Below are 20,000 nucleotides of genomic sequence, written 5' to 3' on the forward strand. Positions count from 1 at the left end.
GAATTATGTATATTGATCGAAAATAAGGAATTATTCCCTAATGTAACTCCAGGGTCAAATGTTTGACCTGTACTACGTTTCTCCAAATAACCAGCACTTTACAGGCTGATACTTCCTCATTTTCCCAGATCAGTATTTTGTCTTCTGCATTCCCTGAGTTGCACTGTCAGTGAAAGAAGCTTGATTTTGAAAGGAGCGCTGTGAAAGTTGTCCCGCCTGGGACCAGGAGGCATTTTCCATAGAGTTTTGGTGGAAAAATCTCCAAACCTGACATCAGTTTGGGCATGAGGGCACTTCAGTCTGTTTTACTGAACATTGTCTGCTTTGAATTCTTTTACAGGCATCAGTTTTTTGGGTGAACTTCTACTGGGTGTGAGGTTACGGTGCTGATGAGTATTAAAGATGTGTTTATGGCTTACATTAGCAATGTATATCTTCACATGTAATCACTCTGTCTGGTTTTGTGGCTTCCCCTGAGTGGAATTATTACAGATACTGTGGAATATAAGAGCATCCTTGCGCTGTTGTGAAATCAGGGAAGGCTTTAATCTACTTCCTGGCCTTCGTTAAATTTTTCCATATGTGCATTAGTCAAACAAAAATACTCTACTGAGGTCGTGATGCTTCCAAAATGCAGCACAGGGGATTTACATAGATGTGTGTTAGACATTGCTTTCCTCTAATCTACTTAAAAAGGATCTGTCCCGTCCTAAGAAGATGCTTTTGAAAAGGAGAAGTGAGCAGTGCTGAAGTGGGCTGCTCCACCAGAACTGTGGAAAATTTGGAAAGTCAAAGTTCAGTGACTTTTCTGGTGATTGCTGGCGGTAGAAATCCCCATGTTCACATAAGACCCAAACTATTTTCAAGCTAGATATGAGATTTTCTCAAAATGAAAACTGAACTTTGTTATCCAGTGGTTGTGGGTGGTGATGTTTTAAACTCTGGAAGATTTTACTCCATTATTTTATCTATTGGCTACAAGTTCAGTGAACTGAAGAGTTTAATCTGTTCATCTTTTTCCTTGAGTGTTGAAAGGCAGAATGCCTGCTGTTCTTGGTCTTTTTATTAAGCCAGGGATTTATTTCTACTCAGGGAGTCTTCTGGTATCTTACCTAGGCTTAGTTAAAAGGCTGGAATTCAAATATCCTTGTGTCCTCAAATATCCTTGTCTTGGACATGTACAAAAGGACAGAGTAAGAAATGAGCAAAAGAAACTATTTCAGATGATCTCATAATCATTGAGTTCACTAATATCACTGGCATTTTGAGTTATGTTCTTACAAAAAAGCAGGTAGACATTAATTAAAGTACATAGAAAAGATCTATTTTAGTAATCTAACAATTCTTAAATTTAAACCCAAAGTTAGGTAGGTAACAAACCTTGCAGGGAGGTAACAAACCTTGGTAATTTTTCAAGCTTAGAAGATTCTCAGCATCACTTAGCAATGAAATTGCATCTGAACTATAATCCCTAAATGTTGGGACAATTAGGCTGGTAATCATCTGTGATGCATGGAGTTACTCTGGGTACCAACATAAGTAAATAAGCCTGACTTTATTTTTTCACCTGTTTGTTTTTCCTCTGTGCTAATACTGATATTCCCAGCCTGGAGCTGGGAGCTCTTGCCACCAAGGATTTGAATCTCTCAGTGATACAGTCAAAAGTTTAATCCGTGATTTAGGGTCGTTGAGTGTCACTGGAATAGAAGTTATTTACCAAGCTCTGATAACTTGGAAATGACCTCAGGTTGTGCCAGGGGAGGGTTAGATTGGATATCAGGGAGGGATTCTTCACCAAAGGGGTTGTCCAGCCCTGGCATAGGCTGCCCAGAGCAGTGGTAGAGTCACCGTTCCTGGAGGGATTTTAAAGACGTGGATGTGGCACTTGGGGACGTGGTTTAGTGGTGGCCTTGTCAGTGCTGGTTTAATTGTTGGACTTGGTGATCTTAGGGCTTTCCCAATCCCAAGTGATTCTATAATTTCCTGCACTACATTGCTGTTTTAGTCACTATCAATACTATTTATTTCCCATTGTGTTTTGAGGAAGAACTGATGAATCCAAAAGATCTTGTTTAAAAAAGTCTTAACTGGATGAGGGGAGTGAAAAAAAAAAAACCCACTTCCTAACTTGCCGTACTGGAAATGTCTGCAACAGGGTCATTTAGCATTTAAGAAGCAGTTTGGTTGGTCTGGCAGTGATGATAGGCAGCTTAAAAAATGAAAGTAAACTGTTAATTGAAAAAAATTGTGAACCTGATTTTAATTGGGCTGTTTCTAGGCCAGAGCTAAGTAATGCCATGTTTATTGTCCAGTATAGTCAGCTGTGATCTGATGAATATATTTCTGTAAGGTGATTTCTAAATTCTTCAGTTTATTTTTGTTATGCTGTACTTACTAAGCTATTTTATTTTTGATAGAAATAGGTTTATAATATACTGGATGACAGTGTGAGACTGCTGAGGAGATGAAACAAAATTGAGCAGAAAGCTAGCCAATCTCGTGACATTATGCTATTTAAAACTGTGCACTTCTGTACATGTTTTACTCAAACTTTGTTTTGCTTTGCAAGAGGTTAAGAAATCCTGTTGTAAAAAAGCAACCCCAAAACCTCCCACTTTTTTCCTGAATGAACCTGCATAATAACTTCACAATAACTTTGCGTTTTTACTGTGTTTCAACCAAGATGTTGTCACGTCTTTACATCCTTCTGCCACTCTAAGCAGAGAACTCTTCCAGTGGGAAGGAGAGAAACTGTAGCAGAACCTAAAAAGTGTTTTTTGACCTGCTTTAGGGGACAGCCATAGGTGCATGCAGGTTTTCAAACATTGCAGCCAGGTGGTTTGAAACCAGCATGAGTTGTAGTGAGTTATGCGAGTTGTAGGAGGAAAAAAAAACCTGTAGTTCTTTCCAGATCCTTTGGGTTTTTTGGTGGTAAGTCATTTTTTTCCCCCTGTTTTTCTTGGTTAAGACTGTGTGTACATTCCAGTGTCTAGGCTAGGCAGGATTATCTCCGTGGATGCTTTCTGCTGGCTGCTCTGAGGGTTCCACATGTTTGGAATAGTTTGATCCACCACGTCTTACAGTGGACTTAGTGGAAATTCTAGTCCGTATATTCCAGTTGCTGTATTCTTCCCAATCTCTTTTGGGATGGTTGTAGGAAAAACTGAAAGAATCATCATGTGGACAACCCTGGAGCAAGTACTTAGTCCATTTCCAGCCAGCCTGTGTTTTCCTAGCACTCCAAGTGCCTTTTTGCAGTGTAATGGCCTGGTAGCTCCGTGGTTTTCTAGAAGAGAGCCTGAGTTCCAATTCCTCTTAGTAAAGCCTGTGCCCTTTCCTGCACAGCTGCTCTCTGAAGAGCTGTGTGAATGTGCCAGGCAAAGTGAGAGTTTGGGATTTGTTTATTCTTAAAGGCTCGTTCCTAAAGTCATGGATTTCTCTAATAGCAGCTCCATGAAAATATTTAGGTTAGATGCAAATTATAGCAGCCCCTTAAAACTAATTTGCAGTCTATTCTGCAAAGTCATCTTATTTCTCACTTCCCCATTGGAGCAAGGGAAAACTCTCCCTTAGTGATTATTGTGTCTGAACCCACAGAGCTTCTTGCACAGAGAAGTCCCCAGGCATGGGGACACCTCTGTCATTCCAGCAGAGATCAGCCAACAGTTGGCACAAAGGATATGACGGTTTCTGGGCTGGTAAAAGGAAAAATTATCTCCTTCCAGCAGTTGCAAGACCCATGTCTGCCTGGGTAATAAAAAGAAACTTGCACCGTGCTCTGCCAAGAGCTTTGTGCGTGGAACCGTCTACCTTTTAGCGATGGGAATGCTTGCAGAAAGGCTTAGCTGCTGATAGCTCTTCAGGCAGCCAGGTTAGGAAATGAGGCACACCAGGGCTGCCTCTGGCATTGCTTGTGGGGTTAATAAAATGGCCCCTTCTGCTTTGCTTCTCATAGCAGAGGTGCCACATCATCTCATCTTTTTAGTAGTTTCTTTCCAGTGGGAAGTGGGGATTGGAAGTTCACTCCAGTGTGAACCCCTTGTCCGGATCCAGCTGCTCATCTTTTAGTCTCAGTTTGTGCTGGCGCTGGTGTGAGCTGAACTGGAGAATTGATCTGATGAAAGAAGTTATTTATGCAAATCTTTATTATAGCTGCTGGTGCATGGAGGGGGAGGATCCTTTGCGAGTGGGTGGGGTGGTCCCTTTGGCAGTGTTGTAGATTCGTGCTAGGCTGGATCTTGTATCCGCAGCTGATGATAAGAAGTTATCTCAAACCACGTTTAATGGCTTGCTTTTTTCACAGGAGAAACTTGTGTAAAACCATTGGTACTTGTGGTAGCTCGAGGGCTTACAAATACCTTTATTTATTTATTTTTTTTTTAATGTGTTGTGAAAATTACATAGAAAGTTGTTGTGTTAGTGGAATTTTCACTTCTAAAGTTTCTCAGATTTTAATCTAGGTGTCATATCTGCAAAGTCTCCCTCCGGGTACTGTGCAGGAGTTTTGTGATGTCCAGAAAAAGGGCTTTACACAGAAAAAGGCGTCTGCTGTTAGGACATGCATTTGTTTGTTTCTTATTGCCTCACGGCTGCTGCAGTGCTTGAATTCCTCCAAGTCCATAAATTTTCCTAAACTGTTACGGTAAATTGCCTTTGTACACATGGACTTCTGTCTTTAATGTTTGTTTAATTTTAATAAATTAATAACCCATATATTTTAAACATTTCTAACTCCATTGATACAGCTCTCTTTCTTTCTTTCACATTTCTTTTTAGCCTGTATTTTTTGTGAGCTGCCTGTCCCTTTTCTCTCTCTCTCTGCGAAAGAATTTTTATCTTGCCTAGCTGTACTGATTGAGATCTTCCTTGGTTGTGGCAAACTGATCTTTGACCTGGAGAAGCAAACAAATCTACTTCTAAAAATATGATATTTGGGATCTGTCCCAGGTATAAAATGCCTCTTTCCAGCTGGGCAATATCTGACCATGCGGCAGTGCCAATTCCTGCAAGTGTTGCTCAGCATTTGAAGAGTTTGTTGTCTAATGTTTAAACAAATGTAATGGAATCATAAATAAAGTTTATTCCATATGGTAACTTGTCTTCTTTTGTTCCAGGATTAGGATAAAGTTCCATAAAGGAGAAAAGCCATATAGCGTTATCTAGTTTTATCTGCCTTTGCATCCCTAAAGTATTTAATATAAAATACATATCTTTAAGTTTAGCATTTTTTTCTCTCCAGATGCTAAAAGGTATTAAGAATTTATTAAATACCATGTCTTGCCTGTGGCATGGTACAGGAGACTGCAGGTGTGATTCTTCTTAGAAGCAAGTGTCTTGTGGTTTCTAATGGTGACTTAGCCTTCAGACTGGCAGCTTTTATTAGAAATCCGTATCTCAGTTCCCAAATTGTTCCCTTTGCTTAGGTTGGTTTGTTTTGTCCCAATTGTGATTAGACAGAGCCAGGTTTTCTCTTGGAGTTGAGCCTCTTTGCACTGCAAATGATGTTCTTAGCTGGATGTTGAATTTTGTAGAGCCATGTTCTTTATGTTTGATGGGGTTGGAGTCGGGGGCAGTGCTGTTCTGTCGTGTTTTCCCAAGTGGGGATGGGTCAATAAAGCAGCCACAGACCTGGATTGGTGCTGGCATCGCTGTGTTAATAAACGCCGTGTTATGATGGGAATCAGCTAAAGGGAGGGGAAAGCTCAGTTTTATTCCTGCACTGTGTGAAAATCCGGAGGTGTTCTCTAAGCCTTTGGATAGACACAGCCAGTTGGCCAGCTCTCGAAAGTGTTCAGATTTAAGAGGCCACCCTGGTCTGGCTCCTGGCTGTGTCCCTTGTCTCATCGTGGGACTGCTTGGATACCGTTGCTACTGCGGTGATTTTGGGCTGCCCAGTGTGGAAGGAGCCAGCTAATTTCTGTCTGTTAATGCTCAACCTCTGACTTAACCTCTTTCCCTTTGGTGCTTTACTTGGAGTGCTTTTTCCTCCAGCCCTTTGTAGTAATCCAGATGCTCATGTTCTTTTCCTCCTACACAGCAGATGGAGATGGCATAAGCCTTTTGATGACTGTTTCCTTCTTTTTACATAAGTTTTATGAGCTGACGAGTTCGTTAGTTGGATGTGGTAGAGCTCACAAGCACTGTCCAGCAGGTGGTGCATTGTCACCTTGCCAGTAATTACATATTTTAGGGATTTTTAGGGTTTTTTTTTAGTTTAATCTGGGACGTGAGCTTTACTGCGTGGTTATAGGAGAGAAAGCAGATGTGTCACGTAACTGTCATGATGAATCTGTTTAATTTTAGCCAAAAAAACCCCTATTTTGAATTTGTTAAATACCGAAGTATTGTACTATTTCAAAATGAAGAAAGCAACTCAATTTTGCTGGTTGAAGAGCTGAACTTCTGCTTTCTTGTGTGTTGTTCTGGGCTTGTAGCTCATGAAAAATACTTGTCAAAATTTGTCATGACTCAGGTGGTCATTTTTCCATGCTTCGGGAAAGCTTAAGTAGGTTAGCAGCCCTCTCTCTCCATTCCAGTATTGCCTATCTACTAAAGGAGTTTTTGGCTTATTAACCCTCCTGCTCATCATTCTAACCTTATTGAAAAGTTCTTACCCCACTGAGGTAAATAAGCCCATTTTTTCCACTTCATTACAGACTTAGGCCTGTGTAAATTCATCTGTTTTAGATTTATTTCACAATTTGGCTTTTTTTTTATTTCGCAACTTGGAGCTCCGTTTCACAACCACAAAGCTCGAGGGCGTATTTTGATGGGTCCTGTAAAATTGCAATGTAGAAAATCTTTATTAAAGAAGGTGGAGAACCTGAGTCTGTACCTAATGATTTAGGTAATTGCATGAGAATGTTACTGCTCTGAATCTACAACGCGTTTACTGGAGATGTAAACTATGCAGCTGTTATTTAAATTACTTTTGGCTTCTCATTTTTTAGGAATATCTTGGTGGATAGGCCAAATGATCAGTCCTCACGATGGTCTTCAGAAAGCAATTATCCTCCCCAGGTAAGCTCCTGAATCTCTGCTGCTCTATAGCTGTGTCATACAATTTAATGTGTACCGGGGTTCTTATTTTAAATGTGGGCTGCTGCTATTGACATTGATGTATTTATAGGCTTCCTTCTCTGAGAAAAATGCAGGTTGTTGGTACATGAGATACTTATATTTCTAGCAATTTGTGATCCTTCTAGAAGTGCTTCATTGCGGGGGAAGTTTCAGGTTTCCTCCTTGGCAATCGTGGTTGTGCTGGAAATAATCAAACCTTATGGTGAGATTAAGCTGCTAATGAGGCGTGCAGGTCCCCCCCTTTGTCAGCACTACTGGAGGCTGTTGTGGGTTCTTGGCCCTGAATCCCAGATCTAAGGAGCTGGTGTTTGTTTCTCCTAACAGCACGTTTAGAAATGTGGCCTCTGGTTGGAGACACGAATGTCACCTCTTCTACTGGTTAAGCACCTTGTTAAAATAAGATTTTTATTGGTTTTAGCATCTAATTTGTTTTCTCACTATTATTAAAGCTGTTATATTATCCAGAAAATGCTTTTCCACTTTTTTTCTCTCTTCAATGAATGTTATCCTTCTCTCTGTGTTAGATCTGTACCTTATTAGTCTGATATGGTTTGATCAGCTTCTGTGTCTCTTATGTTGCTTGTTTTAAATTCTTTGTTTAAAGCACTGATATACAGCAGAGTGACTTGCACAGTGTCTCTCTCATGCAAAGTTCTCCATATCTACTTACTTAATCCAAGTATTCCTCATGAGTGAAATATCACAGGATTTTTCTCCAGGTAAATTTTGTTGTTTTGCCTTGGAGTTATGTTAAAAATCCAGAGTCTGCACTGGTGGCTCCCTAGAGCAGCACGTCATCTGCTCCAGCTGAAGAGGTTTCACCTGGATTTTCTGATCAATCCTTCTATGTCATTGTGTCGGTAAAATTAGGTTTTGGGATTTTTAGAGGAGAAGGAAAGCTATCCTTTGTATTCCATTAACTTGTTCCTTAAACCTGAATGTGAAGACTGATACTGATCCTCTGTGCACCTATGGCTCTTTTAATTGGATTATTTTACATACTCATATTTTGATAAACAACATTGGATTTTAATCCATAGCCTGAAGCAGTTCTAGTCTGTCTAGGAACTATGGATTGCTGAATAATGGGTATTGAGCATGGATTGTATTCCAGTCTGTACCATCCTTTACTTTCTTTCATGCAGGAAGCACATGTTTTTCTTGAGGTGCTTTTGTTCCCAAGGCAGGGCTGGCTCATGGTGTGTCTTTGGACTGGGTTTTTCATCTGAGATGTGCTCCTAGTTGTGCTCAGATCTGCTCTTCAATTTTCTGAGCCATCCTGAACAGTTAGTACTTATAAAAATCTGATTCTGGGATGGGAACACACCTCCTGTGAGTGGATGCTTTAGAATATTCCCAACTTATACTTAAAGCTGACAAGCAGTGATGCAGGTTATACTCAGACATTTAGATTAAGCAGGGATTAATTAGAGTGGCAGACTTCTGTACAAACCACACGAGCTTGTTAAAGAGATGTCTTCCAAAAATTTCATGTGTGTGAGTCGTGACCTGAATGGAGATGTTGTTGCAGAATGACTTGACTCCAACCCTGGAGAGTTGGGCACTGCTCTGCATGCTAAGCAAGACATTTAATCCAAACTTTTTGGTAGGAGAGAGATGAATTAACACTGGCATTATCTACCTGTGTGTGCATATCGAGACATATATTAGGTATCCAGAATTAAGACCTGGCTTGCAAAAAACTAGTCTTCATAGTGGCAACAGAGATTGGCAAGGCAGTATTTGAGTTTTATTCTATTACTTAGTTTTGTCTTTAACAGAAAACCTGTCTGCCTAACTGGAAAAGACAGTGCTGCTGGATCTTCTTGCTTGAATCTCTGTATCTAATAGTGAAAATATGAAGTACTGTGTAGCTGCTCATGTGTTCAGCAAGCCCAATCCTGAGCACTGAGTAAGAGGGATGATGTATTTGCAGTGCCTTTATACTACATAAAGTAATATATACTTCAGCTACTTCTTGTGTTTGTAATCTGAGTGTTCAATTATTCATGCAAAGCTTTTTTTATGATTTAATTTCCCTGTTGAAAAATTAGCTGGAAAGAGGAAATGGGGAAATAAAATCAGCAGAAGAGTCCTGTGTGCAAAGAGTGCAGTTTTTGTCACTTTTGTGTATATAGAAGCAGTTCCCATTTGTGTTTCTCATACTTGACAAAAGAACTCCAGATCTGCTTGCATTTTGATCAAAGTAGTTCTTGTGCCTTGTCCATTGAAAGACTGCCATGTTTAACTGCAGGAAGAACATTTATATAGGTGTTCTGCTTCCTTGTTTCTTACAGCAGAATTTTAGTTTGGAAAACTTCAGTTGAAACAGTGGATGACTGAAGTGTGGTGAGGAGAGAATTTGGGGAAAAATCAAGTCGAGTAGTTCATATTCCAAAAGAGGTTGATGTATACACATGACTTTTAATCCCTGGTATAGGCATCACGTATCCTATAGAAAATGAAGCTGCAGGGCATTTTATGGGTGTTGTGTTGGCAGCTCTTCAGTTAAAAACTGGTAACTCGTGTGGTGACGCACTTGCTCAAATGTGTGGGTGGCCATAATAATTCTGACAGGAAGTGAACTAAAACTCAGGGGAAAAAAGCTCTCCTTGTTTCCAACTTTATTAGCTGAACCCAGGGCTAAGGGACAACACAAGGACTGATGTCCAGCGTGTTCAATGTGAGATATTTTAATAAGCTCTGCAGCTCTAATCGCTCGTATTTGTCTCCTCAGTGCCTCACCTTAATGCCAGGGTTTAGCAATTCCCTGCTGAGGTGATGATGCTGTGCTGTCTTAGAGGTAAAAAAAATATGAGTGAGTCCCTAAACATTGGTTTATTCCCTTCCCTCACTGAGTGAAACAAAACCTTTCCAGGCACCTTTTCTTTCAGAGCACGAATCAGAAGAACATAGGTAAAAACATCAAAATGTGTTCAGTAACACAATGAAAATGCAGTAAATGTGCTAAAGTCCATACCAGACCTTTTTAAAAAGAGAAAGAAAATGAAAGTGGAAGTGTAGTCCCTTGAAGTGTTGCCATGTGACTATATTTAGTAAAGGGTTTTCCGGGCTTCATGGGTATGGTAGAGTTAAATAATTCTTGTGGCCATGGGAGCCACCAGTTGGTTATGAATGAGTGCCAGTGAAAGGAAATACATCTGACAGCTGTTTTTCTGTTTATTAAACTAGATATCTTTCTTGAGTCTTGAAATAGATGACCCAGAAATTATATATTTAATAACAAACCTGTTATGTAGTAACCTATTCAGGCAGGAGAGGGCTGATGGTTCTATTTTTAATGTCGTTCTCGTCTTACATAGGAAGTGTGAAGCAATGAGGCTGGTGATGCTGAAGACCACAGCCATGTCAGAAAGGCTCATCCTGATGATTCCAGTGATGGTCTGATGTGGAAGACTGTGCAGAGCAGCATTTAATTCCCCAGAGTGGCTTGATTATTAATGTGTAGAACAAAAGCATAGGTTTTTATTTAGCCACCAACTTAATTGCAAGAGCAGTTGAGATGTTTGTGTCATGCACAAGGGCAGCCCTTGTTATTTTGTTATTTTGTGGGTTTTATTTTACATGCAGTACAAGCTTCACTGTTCCTTAATTAAAAAAAATGCTTCAGCAGAGCTGAGGAAGAAATTGATAAAAGACAGTGTGGCTCTAATTGTACAAGCAGTTTGTGTAGTGCAGCTTGGAATCTGGTTCAGCATATTTGATCGCAGAATCAATTAGGTTGGAATAGACCTCTGAGATCACTGAGTCCAACCTTTGACCAATCACCACCTTTTTAGTGCCAGGGTCCAGTTAAATGCCACATCCAGTTGTTTCTTGACATCCCCAGGGATAGTGACTCTGCCACCTGCTCCCTGAGCAGTCCATTCCAGTCTTGTGGAGATGTGAATTTTGAACCGTTGAGGAGCATATATATAAAGTTAATGGTGGTGTCCAAACAATTGGTTTCAGTTTTGCATCTGAAGAACAGTTTTCCTATGATTTCCATCCTGCTGTATCAGGAATTAATTTAAAGTACATTAATAAAATTTACACTCTGTTGTGTGATGCAGCAGCCTGCATATGGTTGTCATCAAATGGTAGCACAGACCAGAGCTTCAAAAAAGTTTGGAATTTGCTGCAGCTCCCAGTGTGACAGGGCTAGACTTGCTTTTCTTTGGGGGCGCACTGTAAGGAGCTGTTGGGGTGCTGAAGTGCCGTATGTGACTTACTCTACTCTTTGTGCATATTTACTTACAAATGTGTTGAATCAGAAACCAGAAGTTTTGCTGTTCTAATGTTCTGTAGCATCTTTTTTTGTTAGTGTTGTGATATGAGGCCTAACAACTGGGCTGAGGTTTTTGCTCAGTCATGCCAATTAGTATCTGTGTGCTGTGTTCTAATGGACAAACACTTCAGTTATAGTTTGGATTTTTGGAATACTGCATGAATACATGGACCTTAAATATACTGATGTTGCTCACAGCAATAAAATGGAAAAGTGTCAAATATCTTGGTGTATGTATCTGCCTGAAATCTCATAGACTTGTTCTCTCCAGGTTGAATAAATCACTTGATCTTACAGACATTACTGTCACATCCTTCAGAGCTACAGAGAATAGTCTGTCACAGCTAAAATCCTGGTAGCAGTCCAGAAATATCCATGCAGCCAGCTGTTAGCAGCTCTTGAGGCAGTGTGTTTTTTCAACATCCGTGGGATTCATAGCTGGTACCCACACAGTGGCAGTAGTGTGTGTTTGTATAGAAACCCAAAAAGTACATCTCTGTATTTTTTTATATATATATACACCATAGAATTATAGAATGGTTTGGGTTGGAAGGGACCTTAAAGCTCATCTCATTCCAACCCCCTGCCAGGGGCAGGGATACCTTCCACTATCCCAGGTTGCTCCAAGCCCCCCAGCCTGCCCTTGGACACTTCCAGGCATGGGGAATCCACAACCTCTCTGGTGGGCAACCTATGCCATGGCCTCACCACCTTCACAGGGAAGAATTTATTCCTAACAGCAGATCTAAATTTATCTTTTAGTTTGAAAGTCTTTCAATTCGGTATGTCTATGTATTCATTAAAACCCAGAAAAATACGTACCTAGGCACAGGGTTTTAAAACAAATCTGTCCTTTGTTTCCATATCAATCAGCAGACAATTCATAAAAAAAGGTTGATTTTAGTTTTTGTGCTTCTATTTTCTGTAAGGTCTGCATGACTCAGCAGGTGGTGGGATGTGTGGAAGAGGGAAGGAGGGCGGCAGAGTTCCCTCCCTATCTGTAGGGTTAAGAAATCACTGCTGGCCATGTGGAGTAATTGCTGTGCCTTGCTCCCTTCCAGGCATAAAGGACTTAACTGCAGTCCTGGTTTTCTCTCCTTTAATTTAGGGTAAGAATTGAATAATGCAGGGTGACGTTTGTGCCAAGTTTTTGCAAATCTTGTGTGGTACTTGAAAAAGTATGTGTTCATGGCCCAGGCATTAGGTTTGGGATTCCAGCAGGATTAAGAACTGCAATTGCTGGTAGCGCTGGCTTCACTTTTCCAGCTTTGGGAGAAATCTGCAGGGAAGATATGATGGTGTAGGAGGAGTTCTTAGACATTGTGTACTGTCTGTTCTGTATGGGAATTTTGGCAGCGGGCTGTGCCATGTATCGAGTGCTGCCTTGCTCATTAAAGGACCGTCCTTTTGCTCATCCTTTCCTTTCTCCTGCTTTAGAAAATCAGTTTTCTCTATAGAATTTTAGTGGGGTTCTTTTCCTGAAGTTTGGGAAGTACTTCAAGACAACAGCATGGCTTGCTGCTGCGTAAACTGTGGGTTCTGACATTTAGGTGGATGGCGTTCTTCACAAAACTAGAAAATTTTCATTAAAAGTATTTGGAAAAGCACCAAAGCATTCTTCTGTTGTACCCTCACAGTGCTGATACTGGTTGATTTTCTTCATTTTGAAAAACAATGAGATGCTGGAAACATCTTTGACAGTAAATCTGCTATTTGTACCTATCCAATCTACATCCTCACCTGTAACTGCTCTATATACAAGTATTTCTCTTAATCTAAGCTTTCTCTGAATGTAGTAGGAACCAGCCATTAAGGTCAAACCTTTATTTATCATACCCTTATCCTGGTGCTCTCCAGAACAATATCAGTACTGCTCCTAGATTGAGAATTAGTTGCTTTATAGGGCTGAGACAAAAAAAACCCCAAAACCTGAGAACTAAATGGATGAGCAAGTTTTTTCTGCTGCTCTCCCAAAAGTTACCTGTCTAGGGTAAGATTGTCCTACTGATGGAGTTGTTTAGCATAGGAGATACTACTCAGTCTCTACAGAAAGCAGCCACACACATGCAAATAACTCTACTTGATGTCGCTGAAAGACCAAAACTCAGGCATCATGTCTGGCTTGGTGGTGCTGCTGCGTGGAGGACAGGGCCACCAGCAGAGCCTGCGGTGGGAGGTGTCCTACAGTGTGCTGGTCTGCTCGTGCTGGAGTCCTGATGACAGGGTTTTGTAACAAAATCAAGCACGATGAGTAATTGTCATTCTGTGCTTTGCCTCTGCGGTGCACTGCTTATTTCTGAGAAATCAGGGAAGAGAATGAAACATACTGTTTTCAGATATAAAACTCGATGTATTCTGCAAAACAAACTGTTTCCAGACTCCCCCCAAGACCTGTTTGGTAGGGGAAGGTGCTCAGTGGACCCTGATGAATGGTGCAAGTGCTTCCTTGCATCTGCTTTTCCATGGGAACAGACCTCTTCCTCCAGCAATGCTGGTGAAGCTGGTAGCTGTGGCCTTTGTATAGATAATCTGACTACTCATACACAGATTGTGTCCACCCAGTGTGAGAGGGGAGCAGATGTTCACAAGGGAGAACATTTTCATCATTTTCCATGTAAAGCTCCTTTTCTGTCATTAAGTGGCTCCCTTTTATTTGGGATGGTTAATAATAAGCAGTTGGTTCCTATGCTTGCCACACACCGAACTTAGTGTTCAGTGGTTAAACAGCATCAGCCCAGAGAGGAAAAGTAATTTGATGTTCTCTTAGCATGTGGAACATACTGTATTTATCTAATTGTGTATTCCGTTTAGGTTTCATTTCAGGCTGTAGTGGGCGTTTGAATCTTCATTCTCTGTAGTTTGATCCTATTTGCCAGATTTCAGGAAGTCTTGCGTCCAACTTAAAGGAATGTATGTAATCTCTGAATAGAATTGCTAGGAATAAGTAGTTCAACAAAATCTTTTTCCTAGGTAAACTGCTTTTAAAGTAATATTCTTAAAAAAATCTTTCCTTCATTCCAGGACCAAATGAGAAAATACCATAATGGGGAGGTTTCATCTTCACTTTCATTCTTTGGCTGTGTAAACTGAATATTTGGAGGTTGTAATGCTTCTCCCTTAGTGTGTTTTGCCTTGGCTTTAATATTCAAACTCACTGTTCTCTTTTCTGCAGTATTTGATTCTGAAGCTTGAAAGACCTGCCATAGTCCAGAGCATCACATTTGGCAAATACGAGAAAACACATGTCTGCAATTTAAAGAAGTTTAAAGTCTTTGGTGGGATGAATGAGGAGAATATGACAGATCTCTTATCCAGGTAAGATGTGATTCCATCAGCTCTGGGAACTGTAAAGGCTGGACCAGAATGCTCTTCCCCCTTGGCTCCCCAGCAGACACATGGCCAGCAGTGGGGCAGAGCTGTGGTTGTGACCCTGCCATTGGCTGCCCTCATGTTTGTGGTCAGGTCAGAGAACAGCAGTCCCAGCGCTTGCTCCAGGAAACCTTCCTTATCCTGCTCTAACCACAGAGGATTTGTGGAGAGCAAGCTCTTGGGGATTTGGAAGAGCTGAGTGCAGGGTGCAGCGCTGCTGGATTGCAGTTCCTTCCTTCCATGTGTTTGAGGCACAGTAGAAATGATTCCCCAGGTGTAGGGGACTTTGAAGTAATTTTTAAAAGCCCAAGTAACTCCCCATGTCAAAAACCTCATTGCAGCCATAAAGATCTGAACTAGTCAGCTGCTCTGCCTTTTCAGATGGGTAAATAAATCAAACAGGCAAATGGAAACTTGCATATTCCTTCGTTTAGTTGGATTTGGTAGCACTGTACTGTTAGGTACTAAAGTGAGAGCCTTTTGGCTGTTCAGGTTATCCAGAATTTCTGAGTAGTTGCTAATATAAATTTGCAAGGGCCTTTTAAGGGGTCTGCTGTTTCAGAAAGGGAAATGAGAGTTAAATATCCAGGAGTACAAGAGAAGAGATTAGCGAGAACCTGTAAATTTTGGGAGGCCTACGGAAGAGAAGTCCATCTCCAGGGAATGTATGGGGTACATCATGTGTAGTCAAGCAGAGTAGCCATTGAGAAACATGGGAAATTCTACATTGCAGGTGTCATTCAAGACTGTATAGAATCTATCCAACAACCCTTCCCACACTTCTGCCCTCTTAGATAGATCGGTCTTGAAATCTGCCTTTATTGCTGTTACAATTGTGGGGGAAGAAGTCTTTTAGTGTCATAGTAATTATTGGCATTTAATATAATTTCACTTGTCTGAAGTTCAATAAAAATCCTCATTTTGTGATCTGTAATTGTATTTTTGGTAAAAATGGAGTTAAGATTTTTGATAAATTATACTAAATATTTGATATTTTTATAAAGTAATGCCCATAAATGAATTACAAAGCACTTTGTCAGGGTGATAATTTTGAGATCTGGTCCACCTCCCTCTTGAGAATGGAAGAGTGCAGTTCAGTATATCAGGAGCTGAAGTCTCAGGGTTCCAGATGCAGAGGAGCAGCATTGATCCAAAGCCAGTTCCCTCCCAGAATCCCAATACTGCCTCCCAGGGAGGCACAGGTAGGTGGAGAGCAGCCCAGGCCTTGGTCCAGCACATGTACTGATGATTCAGAGTGGTATGAAACAAGCTTCGTGTTTCAGGCGTGACCTAGATTGCATTTATTAGCTAGTCCTAAAATACAAGGTAAGATTTAGTAACCTTATTTATTTTTTCCCACAGTGGCTTAAAGAATGATTATAACAAAGAAACATTCACCTTGAAGCATAAAATTGATGAACAGATGTTCCCCTGTCGATTCATTAAGATAGGTAAATGCATTTTTTCAGCATTCTGAGTAGCAAATAATCTCTTCTGATACTTGTGCCAGTCTTGGCACTTGTGACTTCATTGTACTCAGGCAAAGTATCCACAATAGCTGTTCCATTTCATCATCTTTTAGTCTGGTTAGATTGGAACACAGTGAAGTCCTGTTAATAAGAAATAGTAGCTTCATAATTTAAATCCTGCAGAGTGAAAGCAAAATAGAGCAATTTTCAGAAATACAGCTGTTGAGTCAACTAATTGCGGGAGAAGCTGCTTACTGTCCTCCTATGAATTGCTATATAGAGCTTTAAATAAATTACTAAGCTAAATAGCAGTAAAAGTTTCAGTATTGGCAGCCCTGGAGTCTGAAAAAGCTTGAAAAGTTTTGTTCTCAAACACGCTCGCGACTCATAAAGCAACAGCAGAAGCCTCCCTTGTTCTCTCCCTGCTGCTCTAATCACGATGTCTCACTCACCTCTGGCTAAAGATGACACCCAGGGGCAGGGAAGGGTTGTACCCCCTGATGTCTGGTTTGGCTGGGGCAGGGGCTGAGGGGGTACTCCTGAAGGCTGGGTGCTGGGACGTGTGATTGGGAGCAGGTGAGGATGTCTCTTCCTTGCTTTCTGCAGGCCAGAGAGAACAAGAGTCTCACAGTTCTTGGATTTAATCCAAGGATTTGGAGCCTTTCAGCTTGCTCAGTAAATTTATCTTTCCCTTCCTACCTACTGAGATAGTACAAGAATGACTGGGTTTAAACTAGCAGTTTAAGGTTAAAAATAGAGCAAGGAGGTAGTTGCTGAAAAATGAGATAAGATCCTGTTGGCTAATTTAGATGAATTTAGGAGTGTTTTGATGTGTTGGGTAATTCCTTTGCCAAGACTCTGATGATAGTGGCTGTGTAGGGGCTCCCCTCAGAGCCCTTTGCTCTAATGTGTTGTTTCTGAATCTCTTCATGTTTGTCAGGAACTGAAAGCTTCAGGCTGGGAATCCGGTAATCATTTGTGGGGTTTCCTGTTCTTAGAGAAGCAGACAATTTGGTTGTTCACTGGGCTGGTTTCTGGCTGCTACTTTTGGAAGCAACTGTAGTGCTTGGCTTTAGGAAACCTCAAGAGTAGTAGAGGAATCGAGTTAAAGGTTGACTACATCAGGGAAGTTAAATGAATTTTTAAAAACTTTTATTTTTTATTTTTTATTCTGAAGCTTCCAGCATTAGGTTTTTGGAAAATGTTATTTTTCAGTGGCTAAAAACCATCAAGTGGTTCCTGGAGGGCTAAAGGGGCCAATGGAAAGATTTCTGGCTGCTTCTCTGGATGTGTAAATTGTATTCTAGAAAGGTGTGTTCTGATGAAATGAAATGTAGCAGTGAGTTGAAACTTGTTATGAAAGTGAAACACTGATTAATTTCTGCTACCAGGATGTTTTCCTCTGAAGTTACATGAGTACCTTGTTTTCTTGGGATGGGATCTTCATGTAGCAATTTTCACAATGGCACACAGTGATAGGACAAAAGGAAGTGGCCTTATCTGAAGGAGGGTAGATTTAGATTAGATATTAGGAGAAAATTCCTGATTGTGAGGGTGGGGAGGCCCTGGCACAGGTTGCCCGGAGAAGCTGTGGCTGCCCCTGGATCCCTGGAAGTGTCCAAGGCCAGGTTGGATGGGCTTGAATCAACCTGAGATAGTGGAATGTGTCCCTGCCTATGTCAGGGGAATGAAGTTGGATGCTCTTCCAGGCCCCTTCCAACCCAAACCATTCCATGAATAAGCATTCTCTATTGTATACATTAATATGAGGTTTGCACTGAGCTGTCACTTCCTCACTAGTTGTGGTTTGAGGTGAGTTTTCCTTTAACTCTTACCTATAGCCTTTCATTTCTTGAAGCTGTCTTCCATGAAGGAATTCCTTTGCTAGGACAGAACTGGAAATGATCTTGTCACCCAAACCTATGAAAGCCTCTGGTTGATGGCCGGTGCCATTTTGTTAATGAAGTTGTGAGAGCGTTTTTTGCTGTGAAACAACTGCAAAACACTGTTATGAAATTCCGTTATTTTTCAGATTCACAGCTTGAAAATGTTTTGAGTTTGTTAAAATTTCCAAGCTGCTAGCCAAAGTAACTCAAAATTTCAAGCACCGTGCTGTGTTCCTTGTAACAGTGCCAGGAAACGAGGCCAAAATCTGCCCTTTTGGGCTCTCGGGGACTGACACGGCAAAATCCCGCTATCAGTGAGGTTTGGGTTTGGAGTTTCACAGCCCCTGCAGCAGGAATTGGCTTTATGATTCCGCAGATCAGCACAGGGACCTACAACAGCACTGTCAATGACACAACACTGGGGTTTGTATGGGGGCATGGGGCAGGAGGAACCATGGGGAGATAAGGAGGGGGGACAATTCCTGCTCCAGCTACCATTACTCACGTATCAGAGGAATTTTCAGGCTCATAAAACACAGAAAGAATAACCTCTCTCCTTCTGTCAAGAAAAGCCTTGCACTTCTGTTAGTTTAATTACTTCAACTTCAGTTCCTGAGCACTGAAATGCCCAGTTGTGCGGGCTTTTGACCTACTTGACAGGTAATTTTTACATTTCATGTAGCACCTCATTAAAGAACGGGAGAGAGGGAAGAAGATATTTATCCTGACAAAATATTGAAGAATAATCTTTTTCTTGTCTGTGAGCTTTGTTTCTGGCTCTGTTCTCATGATTCCTCCAAGCAGAGATTTTTCTGTGCTGTGTCCTTGAGAGCAGAAGGTGTAAAGACTGATTGCCATGAAAGAGCTTGAAAAGTACCAGGTGTGATTCTCATTGAAGTTTGTTACTAGCATGGGGTTTGGTAACTAGGCTTCAAGATTTTTAGGCTTTGATGGAACAAAAACGAGGGATACTTTTTTAATGGATATTTTCTTCATTTTTGCAAGTGTACATGTTTGTATGTCTGACTGTAGATGAGGGACACAGAAATTAGCTTGAGAGAGGTATTTAAAATAACTGTGTTTAATGCCTTTGCTCTTACCTTCTCTGCTGTAGAGTTATAATCCTTGTCTAGGCATAGCTATTATTGAGAAGTAGCCCTTAAAATCATCCTTGTGTGGATTAAGAAGTGTTTAAGTGACTCAAATACCTTCTCAGAAGAATATTGATTTTTTGAAAAATTACTTTTCCTCTGCTGAGCTCCTCTCACTGTGGAGTGACAATTCAACTGCTCCGAACAGTTACACGTTTTAGGATGGATTGCTCTGGTACCTGCAGGAACAAAACTTGGTGTGGTGGCTTTTTGATAAAAACTGGAGGAATTATGTAGCTTTAGGCTTTCAACACCTTTGATTGTAGTGTATTACCATCTCAAAGGTGTGCAGAAAAAAGTGCTTCCAGGCTGTACTTAGTGCCTTCTCTTTCCAGGTAGAAGTCAGGTTGTGGGTGCTCTAAAAGGAGATTTTTCTGAAGATCTGAGCACTCCTATGGAAGCCTCAAAAAAGAGGGGGCGGAAGGGATGAGAGGTGTCTCCTGGGAGTCAGGAAGGAAGTTCAAAAAATGGGGAGATGATCCAGCAGAACACTTCATGAAGCTTGCCTAACTGGAATAGAAATCACGTTCCAGTCTCAACCTTCAGCTTTGTTTCTTTTCCTGCTCCTATGGAGTAGTTTACAGAGATCAGGTTCAGTTTTCTCTGCCAGTGCAGTGCTGGGGAAGTGTTTGCCTTCCATTTCCTGTACACCTTAATGTGCTTTCCTTAGAAAATACGGTTGCACCGTGAAAATCTTGTTGTTAAAATCACCATTTCTGGTGTTTTGTTTATTCCTTTTGGTAAAAAAGACTTGGAA

The 20,000-nt window shown here is 40.9% G+C and overlaps 1 protein-coding gene across 2 annotated transcripts in view; it reads left to right on the top strand.

The window, feature by feature from the left end:
- Positions 1 to 20,000, top strand: part of MKLN1 (muskelin 1) — a 93,784-nt gene that overhangs the window by 7,149 nt on the left and 66,635 nt on the right. The window contains exons 2-4 of one of the 2 annotated variants that reach the window (XM_082280176.1): positions 6,951 to 7,020; positions 14,541 to 14,683; positions 16,100 to 16,188. In XM_082280176.1, coding sequence (XP_082136302.1) covers positions 6,951 to 7,020; positions 14,541 to 14,683; positions 16,100 to 16,188 — 302 coding nt within the window. The remainder of the gene's footprint in view (positions 1 to 6,950; positions 7,021 to 14,540; positions 14,684 to 16,099; positions 16,189 to 20,000) is intronic. The other variant, XM_082280177.1, reaches the window with a different exon arrangement.

The sequence above is a fragment of the Coloeus monedula genome, assembly GCF_965178545.1.
Source record: "Coloeus monedula genome assembly, chromosome: 4".
Lineage (NCBI taxonomy): Eukaryota > Metazoa > Chordata > Aves > Passeriformes > Corvidae > Coloeus > Coloeus monedula.